The sequence below is a fragment of the Oncorhynchus masou genome, chromosome 24, assembly GCF_036934945.1.
Source record: "Oncorhynchus masou masou isolate Uvic2021 chromosome 24, UVic_Omas_1.1, whole genome shotgun sequence".
NCBI classification, from domain to species: Eukaryota; Metazoa; Chordata; class Actinopteri; order Salmoniformes; family Salmonidae; genus Oncorhynchus; species Oncorhynchus masou.
In genome coordinates, this window is record NC_088235.1 from 10,174,502 (window position 1) to 10,191,502 (window position 17,001).

A 17,001-nucleotide genomic window follows, 5' to 3' on the forward strand; every position below is an offset into this window, starting at 1 on the left:
GTATGTTAAGTCACCCAGCCTGGAGTATGTTAAGTCACCCAGCCTGGAGTATGTTAAGTCACCCAGCCTGGAGTATGTTAAGTCACCCAGCCTGGTATGTATGCCTGGAGTAAAGTCACCCAGCCTGGAGTATGTTAAGTCACCCAGCCTGGAGTATGTTAAGTCACCCAGCCTGGAGTATGTTAAGTCACCCAGCCTGGAGTATGTTAAGTCACCCAGCCTGGAGTATGTTAAGTCACCCAGCCTGGAGTATGTTAAGTCACCCAGCCTGGAGTATGTTCAGTCACCCAGCCTGGAGTATGTTAAGTCACCCAGCCTGGAGTATGTTGTCACCCAACCTGGAGTATGTTGTCACCCAACCTGGAGTATGTTAAGTCACCCAGCCTGGAGTATGTAAAGTCACCCAGCCTGGAGTATGTTAAGTCACCCAGCCTGGAGTATGTTGTCACCCAACCTGGATTATGTAAAGTCACCCAGCCTGGAGTATGTTAAGTCACCCAGCCTGGAGTATGTTGTCACCCAACCTGGATTATGTAAAGTCACCCAGCCTGGAGTATGTTAAGTCACCCAGCCTGGAGTATGTTGTCACCCAACCTGGAGTATGTTAAGTCACCCAGCCTGGAGTATCTAAAGTCACCCAGCCTGGAGTATGTTAAGTCACCCAGCCTGGAGTATGTTAAGTCACCCAGCCTGGAGTATGTAAAGTCACCCAGCCTGGAGTATGTTAAGTCACCCAGCCTGGAGTATGTTAAGTCACCCAGCCTGGAGTATATTAAATCACCCAGCATGGACTCTGATAAGTCACCTATCATGGACTCTGATAACTCACATATCATGGACTCTGATAAGTCACCCCGCCTGGACTCTGTTAAGTCACCCCGCCTGGACTCTGATAAGTCACCCCACCTGGACTCTGATAAGTCACCTAGCCTGGACTCTGGTAAGTCACCTAGCCTGGACTCTGGTAAGTCACCTAGCCTGGACTCTGATAACTCACATAACCTGGACTCTGATACTGTAAGTCACCCTGCATGGACTCTGATAAGTCACCTATCATGGACTCTGATAAGTCACCTATCATGGACTCTGATAAGTCACCTATCATGGACTCTGATAAGTCACCTATCATGGACTCTGATAACTCACATAGCCTGGACTCTGATACTGTAAGTCACCCTGCATGGACTCTGATAAGTCACCCCGCCTGGACTCTGATAAGTCACCCCGCCTGGACTCTGATAAGTCACCCCACCTGGACTCTGATAAGTCACCTAGCCTGGACTCTGATAAATCACCCCGCCTGGACTCTGATAAGTCACATAGCCTGGACAATGATAAGTCACCCCGCCTGGACTCTGGTAAGTCACCCCGCCTGGACTCTGATAAGTCACCCTGCATGGACTCTGATAAGTCACCCCGCCTGGACTCTGGTAAGTCACCTAGCCTGGACTCTGGTAAGTCACCTAGCATGGACTCTGATAAGTCACCCCGCCTGGACTCTGTTAAGTCACCCCGCCTGGACTCTGATAAGTCACCCTGCATGGACTCTGGTATGTCACCCCGCCTGGACTCTGATAAGTCACCTAGCATGGACTCTGGTAAGTCACCTAGCCTGGACTCTGGTAAGTCACCCCGCCTGGACTCTGACAAGTCACCTAGCCTGGACTCTGATAAGTCACCCCGCCTGGACTCTGATAAGTCACCCTGCATGGACTCTGATAAGTCACCCCGCCTTGACTCTGGTAAGTCACCTAGCCTGGACTCTGGTAAGTCACCTAGCATGGACTCTGATAAGTCACCCCGCCTGGACTCTGTTAAGTCACCCCGCCTGGACTCTGATAAGTCACCCTGCATGGACTCTGGTATGTCACCCCGCCTGGACTCTGATAAGTCACCTAGCATGGACTCTGGTAAGTCACCTAGCCTGGACTCTGGTAAGTCACCCCGCCTGGACTCTGACAAGTCACCTAGCCTGGACTCTGATAAATCACCCCGCCTGGACTCTGATAAGTCACATAACCTGGACTATGATACGTCACCCCACCTGGATTCTGGTTAGTCACCCCGCCTGGACTCTGATAACTCACCTAGCCTGGACTCTGATAAGTCACACCGCCTGGACTCTGGTAAGTCACCCCGCCTGGACTCTGGTAAGTCACCCCGCCTGGACTCTGATAAGTCACCCTGCATGGACTCTGATAAGTCACCTAGCCTGGACTCTGATAAGTCACCCCGCCTGGTCTCAGGTAAGTCACCCTGCATGGACTCTGATAAGTCACCCCGCCTGGACTCTGATAAGTCACCCTGCATGGACTCTGGTAAGTCACCCCGCCTGGACTCTGATAAGTCACCCTGCCTGGACTCTGGTAAGTCACCCCGCCTGGACTCTGGTAAGTCACCCCGCCTGGACTCTGATAAGTCACCCTGCCTGGACTCTGGTAAGTCACCCCGCCTGGACTCTGATAAGTCACCCCCGCCTGGACTCTATTAAGTCACCCCGCCTGGACTCTGATAAGTCACCCTGCCTGGACTCTGGTAAGTCACCCCGCCTGGACTCTGATAAGTCACCCCCGCCTGGACTCTATTAAGTCACCCCGCCTGGACTCTGGTAAGTCACCCCACCTGGACTCTGGTAAGTCACCTAGCCTGGACTCTGGTAAGTCACCTAGCCTGGACTCTGGTAAGTCACCCCGCCTGGACTCTGATAAGTCACCTAGCCTGGACTCTGTTAAGTCACCCCGCCTGGACTCTGACAAGTCACCTAGCCTGGACTCTGTTAAGTCACCCCGCCTGGACTCTGTTAAGTCACCCCGCCTGGACTCTGATAAGTCACCCTGCATGGACTCTGGTAAGTCACCCTGCCTGGACTCTGATAAGTCACACTGCCTGGACTCTGGTAAGTCACCCCGCCTGGACTCTGATAAGTCACCCCGCCTGGACTCTGATAAGTCACACCGCCTGGACTCTGATAAGTCACCCCTGCCTGGACTCTGGACTCTGGTAAGTCACCCCACCTAGCCTGGACCTGGACTCTGACTCTGATAAGTCACCCTCTGACAAGTCACTGGGACTCTGGTAAGTCACCCCATGGACCTGGACTCTGGACTCTGATAAGTCACACTGCCTGGACTCTGGTAAGTCACCCCGCCTGGACTCTGATAAGTCACCCAGCCTGGACTCTGGTAAGTCACCCCGCCTGGACTCTGATAAGTCACCCCGCCTGGACTCTAGTAAGTCACCCTGCCTGGTCTCTGATAAGTCACCCCACCTGGTCTCTGATAACTCACCTAGCCTGGACTCTGATAAGTCACCTAGCCTGGACTCTGATAACTCACCTAGCCTGGACTCTGGTAAGTCATGTGTTCTTCCTGAGGGGTTCATAGTGAATAGTCAAATGGTCTACAAGAAAATGAGGGGGAGGGGGGGGATAAGGGCCTGTAGAAGAGTTTCCTTGTTTCATTCCCAAGTTGTCGGGCAGGAACTCAATCCCTTTGTACTGCATGCCTCTCTAACAACAACATTGCTAATTAATAAGTTCTACACAATTATAAATTAACTTCGGATCAGAACTCCGGCTTTGCATATAATTTCCTATAATCGCTAAAGCTACTGCAAAAACATGTCTCATACCAAGCGTAACTTCCTTATTTAAAAGGGCAATCCGCAATTTAAACAATAACAAAAGCCCATCCCCCACCACTGTTTCTGTAATAGCTGAGGGATGGAACAGGAGAAATGTAATTCATAGACAATGCTATGGATGACAGAACCATCCCATAATATCAAAAGTATAGTTGTAACCATGGTTTGAGGCTGTTTGTTTTCTCGTTTACCTTATTTACAAAACACTGGAGTAAAAACAAGCTTATATTTTGGGGTTTGACGCGGTACGATAGTTGAACTAAACTCATGAGACCTTTTCAAAGTTATATTCTTCAAGAATCAATGGGTATTTAATAATAGTTTATATGTCCGAAAATGGAAGTAGCTACTGCAGATTGTCTCTTTTACACAGACAGCCAGAGATCTCACCGGACTTAAACGTACAGCAAATTATCTCTGCTGGGATTTGGCACCAAAACCTAAAATCACAGCAGTCATTTTTTTTTGAATTTGAAATAGCATCCTTAATTGTCTTTTTAATTTTCTTTGCAAGCTTTGAAGGAATTAATCTTAATATTTTAATGTTATAACAGGAGGAGGACCATTAAGGGAGATTTTCGATAATTTGTTTTTCCGTAACTGTTACCACCTTTATTTCCTTCCTTCCTTCCTTCCTTCCTTCCTTCCTTCCTTCCTTCCTTCCTTCCTTCCTTCCTTCCTTCCTTCCTTCCTTCCTTCCTTCCTTCCTTCCTTCCTTCCTTCCTTCCTTCCTTCCTTCCTTCCTTCCTTCCTTCCTTCCTTCCTTCCTTCCTTCCTTCCTTCCTTCCTTCCTTCCTTCCTTCCTTCCTTCCTTCCTTCCTTCCTTCCTTCCTTCCTTCCTTCCTTCCTTCCTTCCTTCCTTCCTTCCTTCCTTCCTTCCTTCCTTCCTCTTTCCTTCCTTCCTTCCTTCCTTCTTTCCTTCCTTCCTTCCTTCCTTCCTTCCTTCCTTCCTCCTCTCTCCTCTCTGATACAGGTGTCTGTAAATTATCAGGGTGGAGGCGGACTCCGGGTGTTGAAACACCTCCTCCATAGTCAAAACCCACAGTGAATAAAAGTTGGGATGTGGAGTTCATAGGTCAGCTGGATGACATATAGCCCCCCTACCTGCTGTTCTCCCACAGCGCTTTACCCAGAGGCTACTGCTTGAATATGGAGATCACTCATTCATATATCTTTATGTACATATTCTTTATCCCCTTACACTGTGTATAAAACAGTAGTTTTGGAATTGTTAGTTAGATTACTTGTTGGTTATTACTGCATTGTCGGAACTAGAAGCACAAGCATTTCGCTACACTCGCATTAACATCTGCTTACCATGTGTATGTGACAAATAAATTTGATTTGATTTTGATTTGATTTGAGATTATGCTCATGTACTTGTCTCTACTTGAAAGGCATTTTCCTAATTTACTTCTTAATGACATGTAAATCGTATTTATACTCAGGTCTTCAAGTTTGAGGAAATACGGTGTCTATTGAGCATGAAAATAAATCCAAAACCGTTTGAAAATAAAAAAACGTCAGAGAGAGAGAATAAATAACTGAGATAACTGAGCCGCCCTCCATTCTTGTTCCATAAAAAAATGAATACAGTCCATGTTAAATGGATTAATATTGCTTGCTGTCATTCAGTTTGCAGCTCTCTAACTGAAATACACTGTGACAGCGACCTCATTAAAGATGTATGTCATTGTATTCAACACAGATTAATGAAGCTCCTTAGAAAAAGAGCCGTAAAGGGGGAAAGTGATTAGAATGTGAAATCAGTGAATTAAACAGGGCCACGTAGGAGACGTCATATTTTAATATGCATCAAGGGTTGTTTTTTTTTGTATGGAAGGTGTAATGTAAATTCAGGAGGGCTGCAGCATTGTCTGAATAACCCTAGAAGGGGGGAGGGCGGGGGTGCAAAAGGGGGAGTTTTTTTAGGGAGAGGAGGGGGGAATATGTGAAGTGTTGTTTTAACCCACAAAACACTGCACATAAACTGAGGATGTATAAAAAAATATATACATATTTCTCTATGTCGAGTTATATGGTTAACCACTCGTTCATCTCTCTCTTCAGCCGAGTTAAGTCAAGTGTGGACTGAGCTGTACTAATCTACATGGTACATGGTTAAACAGTACTAATCTACATGGTACATGGCTGAGCAGTACTAATCTACATGGTACATGGTTAAACAGTACTAATCTACATGGTACATGGTTAAACAGTACTAATCTACATGGTTAAACAGTACATGGTTAAACAGTACTAATCTACATGGTACATGGTTAAACAGTACTAATCTACATGGTACATGGTTAAACAGTACTAATCTACATGGTACATGGCTGAGCAGTACTAATCTACATGGTACATGGTTAAACAGTACTAATCTACATGGTACATGGTTAAACAGTACTAATCTACATGGTACATGTCTGAGCTGTACTAATCTACATGGTACATGGTTAAACAGTACTAATCTACATGGTACATGTCTGAGCTGTACTAATCTACATGGTACATGGTTAAACAGTAAATCTACATGGTACATGTAGCTAAATCTACATGGTACATGGTTAAATCTAGTACATGGCTGTTCCAATGTCATAAGGTACATGGTACATGGTTGGAAAGAGTACTTAAATGTAAATGTACATGGTACATGGTTAAACAGTACTAATCTACATGGTACATGGTTAAACAGTACTAATCTACATGGTACATGGTTAAACAGTACTAATCTACATGGTACACGGTTAAACAGTACTAATCTACATGGTACATGGTTAAACAGTACTAATCTACATGGTACATGTCTGAGTGGTACTAATCTACATGGTACATGGTTAAACAGTACTAATCTACATGGTACATGGTTAAACAGTACTAATCTACATGGCACATGGTTAAACAGTACTAATCTACATGGTACATGGCTGAGTTGTACTAATCTACATGGTACATGGCTGACCAGTACTAATCTACATGGTACATGGTTAAACAGTACTAATCAAATCAAATCAAATCAAATCAAATTTATTTATATAGCCCTTCGTACATCAGCTGATATCTCAAAGTTGTTGAAACTAAAACAAACAGAGAATGTAGGTGTAGAAGCATTCTGAAAATGGAAAATAAATGTTGGCACTCTTTACTGTGTTCATCTAAATGACCAGCATGAGATTAAGGCAGAACAGTTGAAACTGGAGCAGCAATATAATCTGAGGGGGTGGACTGGGGACAGCAAGGAGTCATCATGTCAAGTAGTCCTGGGTTTTAGCATGGTCCTAGGGCTCAGGTCAGTTGAAACTGGAGCAGCAGCACGGCCAGGTGGACTGGGGACAGCAAGGAGTCATCATGTCAGGTAGTCCTGGGGCATGGTCCTAGGGCTAGCTCCTCCGAGAGAGAGAAGGAGAGAATTAGAGAACGCACACTTAATTCACACAGGACACCGAATTGGACAGGAGAAGTACTTATAACAAACTGACCCTAGCCCCCGGCAGCATGTACTGGAGGCTGAGACAGGAGGGGTCAGGAGACACTGTACCCGAGGACACCCCCGGACAGGGCCAAACAGGAAGGATATAACCCCACCCACTTTGCCAAAGCACAGCCCCCACACCACTGGAGGGATATCTTCAACCACCAACTTACCATCCTGAGACAAAGCTGAGTATAGCCCGCAAAGATCTCCGCCACGGCACAACCCAAGGGGTAATCTACATGGTACATGGCTGAGCTGTACTAATCTACATGGTACATGGCTGAGCTGTACTAATCTACATGGTACATGGTTAAACAGTACTAATCTACATGGTACATGGCTGAGCTGTACTAATCTACATGGTACATGGCTGAGCTGTACTAATCTACATGGTACATGGCTCAGCGGTACTAATCTACATGGTACATGGCTGTGTGGTACTAATCTGCATGGTACATGGCTGAGCTGTACTAATCTACATGGTACATGGCTGAGCTGTACTAATCTACATGGTACATGGCTAAGCTGTACTAATCTACATGGTACATGGTTAAACAGTACTAATTTACATGGTACATGGTTAAACAGTACTAATCTACATGGTACATGGCTGAGCTGTACTAATCTACATGGTACATGGTTAAACAGTACTAATCTACATGGCACATGGTTAAACAGTACTAATCTACATGGTACATGGTTAAACAGTACTAATCTACATGGTACATGGTTAAACAGTACTAATCTACACGGTACATGTCTGAGTGGTACTAATCTGCATGGTACATGGCTGAGCAGTACTAATCTACATGGTACATGGTTAAACAGTACTAATCTACATGGTACATGGCTGAGCGGTACTAATCTGCATGGTACATGGTTAAACAGTACTAATCTACATGGTACATGACTGAGCTGTACTAATCTACATGGTACATGGTTAAACAGTACTAATCTACATGGTACATGGTTAAACAGTACTAATCTACATGGTACATGGCTGAGCGGTACTAATCTACATGGTACATGGCTGAGCAGTACTAATCTACATGGTACATGGTTAAACAGTACTAATCTACATGGTACATGGCTGAGCTGTACTAATCTACATGGTACATGGTTAAACAGTACTAATCTACATGGTACATGGTTAAACAGTACTAATCTACATGGTACATGGCTGAGCGGTACTAATCTACATGGTACATGGCTGAGCTGTTATAATATGTGTCGTGTGATGGCCCTCTGACATGCATTACTCTGAGGTTGAGTTGTTGACTCAACAGAGACATTCTGTAAATGAAAATAAATGTTGGCCCTTCTTTACTGTATCTAAATATGAGATTAGACCGCTGGGAGAAATATAATCTGAGGGGTTGGATGGCTGGGTTCATGTGTGGCCCTCTAGAAGGTTCTACATAACCACTTGTTTTAGCAGGGGGCTGTACTGACTAAGGGAGGAGCGTGTCATAGCCCACATATAATTTAGCCCAAACAGCTACCTCTTTCCCTACTGTATTTATTTGTATTTATTTATTTATTTTGCTCCTTTGCACCCCATTATTTTTATTTCTACTTTGCACATTCTTCCATTGCAAATCTACCATTCCATTGTTTTACTTGCTATATTGTATTTACTTTGCCACCATAGCCTTTTTTTGACTTTACCTCCCTTATCTCACCGCATTTGCTCACATCGTATATAGACTTGTTTCTACTGTATTATTGACTGTATGTTTGTTTTACTCCATGTGCAACTCTGTGTCGTTGTATGTGTCGAACTGCTTTGCTTTATCTTGGCCAGGTCGCAATTGTAAATGAGAACTTGTTCTCTACTTGCCTACCTGGTTAAATAAAGGTGAAAAAAATAAATAAAAAAATAAATAAATAAAGTGTCATTTTTTTTGTCTTTTTTGGGGGGGGTATTTTATTAGGATCCCCGTTAGCTGTTGCAAAAGCAGCAGCTACTCTTCCTGGGGTCGACACAAAACATAATACAGAATGACTTAATAGACAAGAACAGCTCAAGGTCAGAACTACATACATATTTTAAAAAGGCACACGTAGCCTACATATCAATACACCAACTATCTAGGTCAAATAGCCTACATACCAATACACAAACTATCTAGGTCAAATAGCCTACATACCAATACACAAACTATCTAGGTCAAATAGCCTACATACCAATACACAAACTATCTAGGTCAAATAGCCTACATACCAATACACAAACTATCTAGGTCAAATAGCCTACATACCAATACACAAACTATCTAGGTCAAATACAAACTATCTAGGTCAAATAGCCTACATACCAATACACAAACTATCTCGGTCAAATAGTCTACATACCAATACACAAACTATCTAGGTCAAATAGCCTACATACCAATACACAGACTATCTCGGTCCAATAGGAGAGAGGCGTGGTGCTGTGAGGAAAGCATGATCTGTTTTGTTAAAACCAGGTTTGCGGTTCATTTGAGCAATATGAGATGGAACGGAGTTTCATACAACAACGACTGTATATAATACTGATCTCCCTGAAGGAGGAAGAATGATGTGTTTACATCACCGATATGCAGCAACCGTCCATCCAGTCTGTGGCCACAACTGAAATGGCACCCTATTCCCCTATGTAGGGTACTACTTTAGACCAGAGCCCTATGGCACACTATTCTCTATGTAGGGCACTACTTTTGACCAGAGCTCTATGGCACCCTATCCCCTATGTAGGGCACTACTTTAGACCAGAGCCCTATGGCACCCTATCCCCTATGTAGGGCACTACTTTAGACCAGAGCCCTATGGCACCTTATTCCCCTATGTAGGGCACTACTTTAGACCAGAGCCCTATGGCACCCTATCCCCTATGTAGGGCACTACTTTAGACCAGAGCCCTATGGCACCCTATTCCCCTATGTAGGGCACTACTTTAGACCAGAGCCCTATGGCACCCTATCCCATATGTAGGGCACTACTTTAGACCAGAGCCCTATGGCACCCTATCCCCTATGTAGGGCACTACTTTAGACCAGAGCCCTTGGCACCCTATCCCCTATGTAGGGCACTACTTTAGACCAGAGCCCTATGGCACCCTATTCCCCTATGTAGGGCACTACTTTAGACCAGAGCCCTATGGCACCCTATTCCACTATATAGGGCACTACTTTTGACCAGAGCTCTATGGCACACTATTCTCTATGTAGTGCACTACTTTTGACCAGAGCTCTATGACACCCTATTCCCCTATGAAAGGGCACTACTTTTGACCAGAGCCTCTGGGCACCACTAGTGCACTACCTAGGGAATAGGATGCAATTTAGGACACAGGTTCACCAGACAGCCAAACCATCTTCTGGGAGTATATTAAACGCATATCATATTTGATGTAGTCACACGAATCATTCCATTAAAATATGAATCTTTACCATCATGTTTATTTTGTTTGTCCAACATGTTTGTTATGGTTGTCCACAATGTTTTATTATGTTTGTCCAACATGTTTATTATGTTTGTCCAACATATTTTATTATGTTTGTCCAACATGTTTATTATGTTTGTCCAACATGTTTATTATGTTTGTCCAACATGGTTATTATGTTTGTCCAACATGGTTATTAATGTTTGTCCAACATGTGTATTATGTTTGTCCAACATGTTTATTATGTTTGTCCAACATGTTTATTATGTTTGTCCAACATGTTTATTATGTTTGTCCAACATGTTTATTATGTTTGTCCAACATGTTTATTATGTTTGTCCAACATGTTTATTATGTTTGTCCAACATGTTTATTATGTTTGTCCAACATGTTTATTATGTTTGTCCAACATGTTTATTATGTTTGTCCAACATGTTTATTATGTTTGTCCAACATGTTTATTATGTTTGTCCAACATGTTTATTATGTTTGTCCAACATGTTTATTATGTTTGTCCAACATGTTTATTATGTTTGTCCAACATGTTTATTATGTTTGTCCAACATGTTTATTATGTTTGTCCAACATGTTTATTATGTTTGTCCAACATGTTTATTATGTTTGTCCAACATGTTTATTATGTTTGTCCAACATGTTTATTATGTTTGTCCAATTGAAGAACAACACAGGATCCCAAAACAAAAGCAGCATTCATTTGTTTCACTGTTACGTTGCCTTCACATTCCTAGACTTGTTCCATTATTACTTACAAATTGGGAATGGTTTCAAATGGAATTAATTGACCCCCCCCCCCCAACAATCTACACAAAATACTATTTAATTTCAAAGTGGAAGAAAAAGTCTAACAGATGTGGAAAAAAATAGACAAAATAAAAACCCAATATATCTTGATTAGATACAGTAGGTATTCAACCCACTGAGTCAATGCATGTTAGATTCACGGCAAATCCAGTGTATTATTTTTGGCCTTGAGTTTTACATTATTGTCTTGCTGAAAGGTGAATTCATCTCCTCGTGTCTGTTGGAACACAGACTTCCTCTAGGATTTTTTGCATACTTTCTGAAGGCACTGCAGTTACTCCACGATACTAACCTAAATTACTGAATTAAAAGAAGGAAGCCTGTACAAAATAAAAAATATTCAAAAACATGAATCCTGTTTGCAATTTGGCACTAAAGTAAAAATGCTAAAAATGTGGCAAAGAAATACATTTTATGTCCTGAAGTGTTTGGAGAAAATCCAACACATCACTGAGTACCACTCTTCATATTATCAAAGATGGTGGTGGCTGCATCATGTTATGGGTATGCTTGCCATTGACAACGACTAGAGAGTTTTTTGGTGGGGAAATAACCTAAACAAAAGGCCAAATCTACACTGGAGTTGCTTAGTTACAGTTTTGACATAAATTGGCTTTATAATCAATGGCAAGACTTTAAAATGGCTGTCTAGAAATGATCAACAACCAAATTGACATACTTGTTTTATTAATAATGTTCAGATATTATGTACAATCCAGCTGTGCAAAGCTCTTAGAGACTTACCCAGAAAGACTCACAACTGTAATGGCTGCCAGAGGTGATTCTAACATGTATTGACTCAGTGGTGTGAATACTTATGTAAACGAGATATTTATATATTTCACTTTCAATAAATTATTAGAAAAGTTAGAAAACATGTTTTCACTTTGGCATTATTGGGTATACTGTGTGTAGATTGGTGAGAGAGAAAAAAATCTATGTAATCTATTTTGAATTCAGATTGTAACACAACAAACTGGATTCAATCAAGTGGAAGGTAGTGGACAACATTGCTGATTCATCCTGAGTTTTTCTCCTATCATTCAACTCTGTAACTGTTTTAAATTCACCGTTGTTCTCATGGTGAAATCCCTGAGTGGTTTTCCTTCCTCCACAGCAAGTTAGTCCTTGCAATTTATTATGTGACTTGTTAAACATATTTTGACTCCTGAACTTATTTATGCTTGCCATAAAAAACGGTTGAATAATCGACTCAAGTCATTTCGGTTTTTCACTTCGTATTCATTTGTAAACATTTCTAAAAAAACTAACATAATTTCACATTGACATTATGGGATATTGTGTGTCAGGCCAGTGACACAGAACAACTCATTGTAATCCATGTTAAATTCAGGCTGTAACACAACAACAACGTGGAGAAAGTAAAAGTGGTATCCGAAGACACTTTAAGGTATTTTAAAGTACAGGGGAACCTGGTAGACAAGGCAACGGGAACAAACAGATGTTAGATAAAACAACCAAAGTATAGCTGACCAATCCAGGGTCTCCCACGGTGTCCATGTGTGGACTAGCTTCCCACTGTGAACTCTGAAGGATGCTCTTGGCACTATCTGGACAAGTTGCAAAGTCAGAAGCCCCATCTAGTTCTACAGTTTATCTTCTTTGTCTTCAGATATTAAACCCACATTGCTAACCGTATGCCTAACACTAACCAAAAAAGTGAATTAAAACAACAAAAAAGTGCATTTTTGTGTTCGTACATTTTTACGAAGAGTGGGAAGAGTAGAGCACTGTGGGAAGAGTAGAGCACTGTGGTAAGAGTAGAGCACTGTGGGAAGAGTAGAACACTGTGGGAAGAGTAGAGCACTGTGGGAAGAGTAGAACACTGTGGGGAGAGTAGAACACTGTGGGGAGAGTAGAGCACTGTGGGAAGAGTAGAGCACTGTGGGAAGAGTAGAGCACTGTGGGAAGAGTAGAGCACTGTGGTAAGAGTAGAGCACTGTGGTAAGAGTAGAGCACTGTGGGAAGAGTAGAGCACTGTGGTAAGAGTAGAGCACTGTGGTAAGAGTAGAGCACTGTGGTAAGAGTAGAACACTGTGGGGAGAGTAGAGCAGTAGAACACTGTGGGGAGAGTAGAGCACTGTGGTAAGAGTAGAGCGCTGTGGGAAGAGTAGAGCACTGTGGTAAGAGTAGAGCACTGTGGTAAGAGTAGAGCGCTGTGGGAAGAGTAGAGCACTGTGGGGAGAGTAGAGCACTGTGGGGAGAGTAGAGCGCTGTGGGAAGAGTAGAGCGCTGTGGGGAGAGTAGAGCACTGTGGGAAGAGTAGAGCACTGTGGGAAGAGTAGTCTGAGAAAATATTACTTACATTTGGTCATTTGGATGAAGCAATAATGATTACATTTCCTTGCTTGTAATCTCAAAACCCTTCTGCTCATTGGCTAGCCGCCATGTGAAGAAAGACTTTAAATATGAGTAAACCAACTATTTCATATTTTCCCCAGGCAAACTGTGTCTGATTGTTTTTGCTATTCTTTTATACTGTAATATCCACCCACCAAATTTTCTAGCTAATGACTTGTTACAGTTTGGCTTTGCATTCTATTTGATTTCTCTCTGGTTTTTCCTTAAAAACAAATTGCAACAGTATTCCAAAGGGAGGGAACGGAGAAGTTAAACAGATCAACGCAAACCAAGACGTTCCATAATTGCTTTTCCCCACAAGTGTCCAATATATTTGCCGTCCTCTGACTCTGTATACCGTAATTGAGAAAGGGTATGTGTTTGAAAAGTATAAAAGTTGTCAAATAGATACACATTTTGTATTACTTTAACACTGTAAGTGTTGTTTTAACTCCGGTCAGGAACACTCAGTTTCACTAAAAATGTACCAGTAAATGTGATTTAATTTCTGTTTTAGTAAAGGACTCGCCTCCATACAAGACAGAACCGCTTGGACCCAATAGCTGAAACAAATCTATAATTCACGGGGAGGCAGGTCTCAAACCCCCGAGCTGACAAGGTACAAATCTGTCGTTCTGCCCCTGAACAGGCAGTTAACCCAAAGTTCCCAGGCCGTCATTGAAAATAAGAATGTGTTCTTAACTGACTTGCCTGGTTAAATAAAGGTAAAATAAAAAAATAAAAAAAATATAAATTAACTTCAGCCTTGATTATATTTAAATTGTTGAGACATTATTAATAACACAACTTTGTAATTCCCCTGATGGAAAATGGAAATGGATGATGTAGATAGATTTGCTATGAGACCCCGAAATTGAGCTCAGGTGCATCCTGTTTCCATTGACCATCCTTGAGATGTTTCTTCAACTTGATTAGAGTGCATCTGTGGAAAATTAAATTGATTGGACATGATTTGGAAAAGACACACACTTGTCTATGTAAGGATCGGATTGTGTCGACGCACAGATCTGGGAAAGGGTACCAGAGCATTTCTGCAGCATTGAAGGTCCCAAAGAACACAGTGGCCTCAATCATTCTTATTTATTTATTTAGCCTTTATTTATCTTGGAAAGTCAGTTAAGAACAAATTATTATTTATAATGACAGCCTACTCTGGCCAAACCCTTACCTTGACAACACTGGGCCTATTGTGTGCCAACCTATGAGACACCCAATCACTGTTGTAATACAGTCTGGAATCGAACCAGGGTCTGTAGTGAAGCCTCTAGCACTGAGATGCAGTGCCTTTGACCGCTGCGCCACTATGGAGCCCCGAGTGGAAGAATGGAAGTAGTCTGGAACCACCAAGAGTCTTCCTAGTGCTGGTCGCCTGTCCAAACTGAGCAATCAGGGGAGAAGGGCTATGGTCAGGCAGGTGACCAAGAACCCGATGGTCACTCTGGCAGAGCTCCAGAGTTCCTCTGTGGAGATGGGAGAACCTTCCAGAAGAACAACCATTGAACATCTCTGGAGAGACCTGAAAATGCTTTGCAGCTACGCTCCCCATCCAACCTGACAGAGCTTGAGAGGATCTGCACAGAATAATGGGAGAAACTCTCCAAATACAGGTGTGCCAAGCTTGTAGCGTTGTACCCAAGAAGACACGAGGCTGTATTTGCTGCCAAAGGTGCTTCAACAAAGTACTGAGTAAAGGGTCTGAATACTTATGTAAATGTGCTAGTTCAGATTTTGTTTTACATAACAGTCTAAAATGCTGTTTTTGATTTGTCATTATGGGGTATTGTGATGTCATTATGGGGTATTGTGATGTCATTATGGGGTTTTGTGATGTCATTATGGGGTATTGTGATGTCATTATGGGGTATTGTGATGTCATTATAGTTTATTGTGTGTAGATTGATTAGTGAAAAAAACTATTTAATCCATTTTAGAATAAGGCTGTAACGTATCAAAATGTGGAAAAAGTCAAGGGGTCTGAATACTTTCCTAATGCACCTGCTCGTCTAACATCTCATTCCAAAATCATGGGCATTAATAAGGAGTTGGTCCCCCCTTTGCTGCTATAACAGCCTCCACTCTTCTGGGAAGGCTTTCCACTAGATGTTGAAACATTGCTGCTATAACAGCCTCCACTCTTCTGGGAAGGCTTTACACTAGATGTTGGAACATTGCTGCTATAACAGCCTCCACTCTTCTGGGAAGGCATTCCACTAGATGTTGGAATATCGCTGCTATAACAGCCTCCACTCTTCTGGGAAGGTTTTCTACTAGATGTTGGAACATTGCTGCTATAACAGCCTCCACTCTTCTGGGAAGGTTTTCTACTAGATGTTGGAACATTGCTGCTATAACCGCCTCCACTCTTCTGGTAAGGCTTTCCACTAGATGTTGGAACATTGCTGCTATAACAGCCTCCACTCTTCTGGGAAGGTTTTCTACTAGATGTTGGAACATTGCTGCTATAACAGCCTCCACTCTTCTGGGAAGGCATTCCACTAGATGTTGGAATATCGCTGCTATAACAGCCTCCACTCTTCTGGGAAGGTTTTCTACTAGATGTTGGAACATTGCTGCTATAACAGCCTCCACTCTTCTGGGAAGGTTTTCTACTAGATGTTGGAACATTGCTGCTATAACCGCCTCCACTCTTCTGGTAAGGCTTTCCACTAGATGTTGGAACATTGCTGCTATAATGGCCTCCACTCTTCTGGGAAGGTTTTCTACTAGATTTTGGAACATTGCTGCTATAACCGCCTCCACTCTTCTGGGAAGGCTCTCCACTAGATGTTGGAACATTGCTGCAGGGACTTGCTTCCATTCAGCCACAAGAGCATTAGTGATGTTTGGCGATTGGGCCTGGCTCGCAGTCAGCGTTCCAATCATCCCAAAGGTGTCCGATGGGGTTGAGGTCAGGGCTCTGTGCAGGCCACTCAAGTTCTTCCACGGCGTTCTCGACAAACCATTTCTATATGGACCTCACTTTGTGCATGGGGGCCTTGTCATGCTGAAACAGGAAAGGGCCTTCCCCAAACTGTTGCCACAAAGTTAGAAGCACAGAATCGTCCGGAATGTCATCAGATATGAAACAGTAAAGCCTAACTTCCTGTCAGATATGATAGAGTAAAGCCTAACTTCCTGTCAGATATGATATATTAATACCTAACATCCTGTCAGATATGATACAGTAAAGCCTAACTTCCTGTCAGATATGATATATTAAAGCCTAACATCCTGTCAGATATGATACAGT

The 17,001-nt window shown here is 42.7% G+C and overlaps 1 protein-coding gene across 1 annotated transcript in view; it reads left to right on the forward strand.

Moving 5' to 3' along the window:
• Positions 1-579: 579 nt before the first annotated feature.
• LOC135513387 (S-antigen protein-like) overlaps positions 580-17,001 on the forward strand; it is a 46,356-nt gene continuing 29,934 nt past the window's right edge. The window contains exons 1-5 of the mRNA XM_064936312.1: positions 580-1,017; positions 1,172-2,010; positions 2,092-2,466; positions 2,565-3,000; positions 3,140-3,350. Of these exons, the coding sequence (XP_064792384.1) occupies positions 580-1,017; positions 1,172-2,010; positions 2,092-2,466; positions 2,565-3,000; positions 3,140-3,350 (2,299 nt within the window). The remainder of the gene's footprint in view (positions 1,018-1,171; positions 2,011-2,091; positions 2,467-2,564; positions 3,001-3,139; positions 3,351-17,001) is intronic.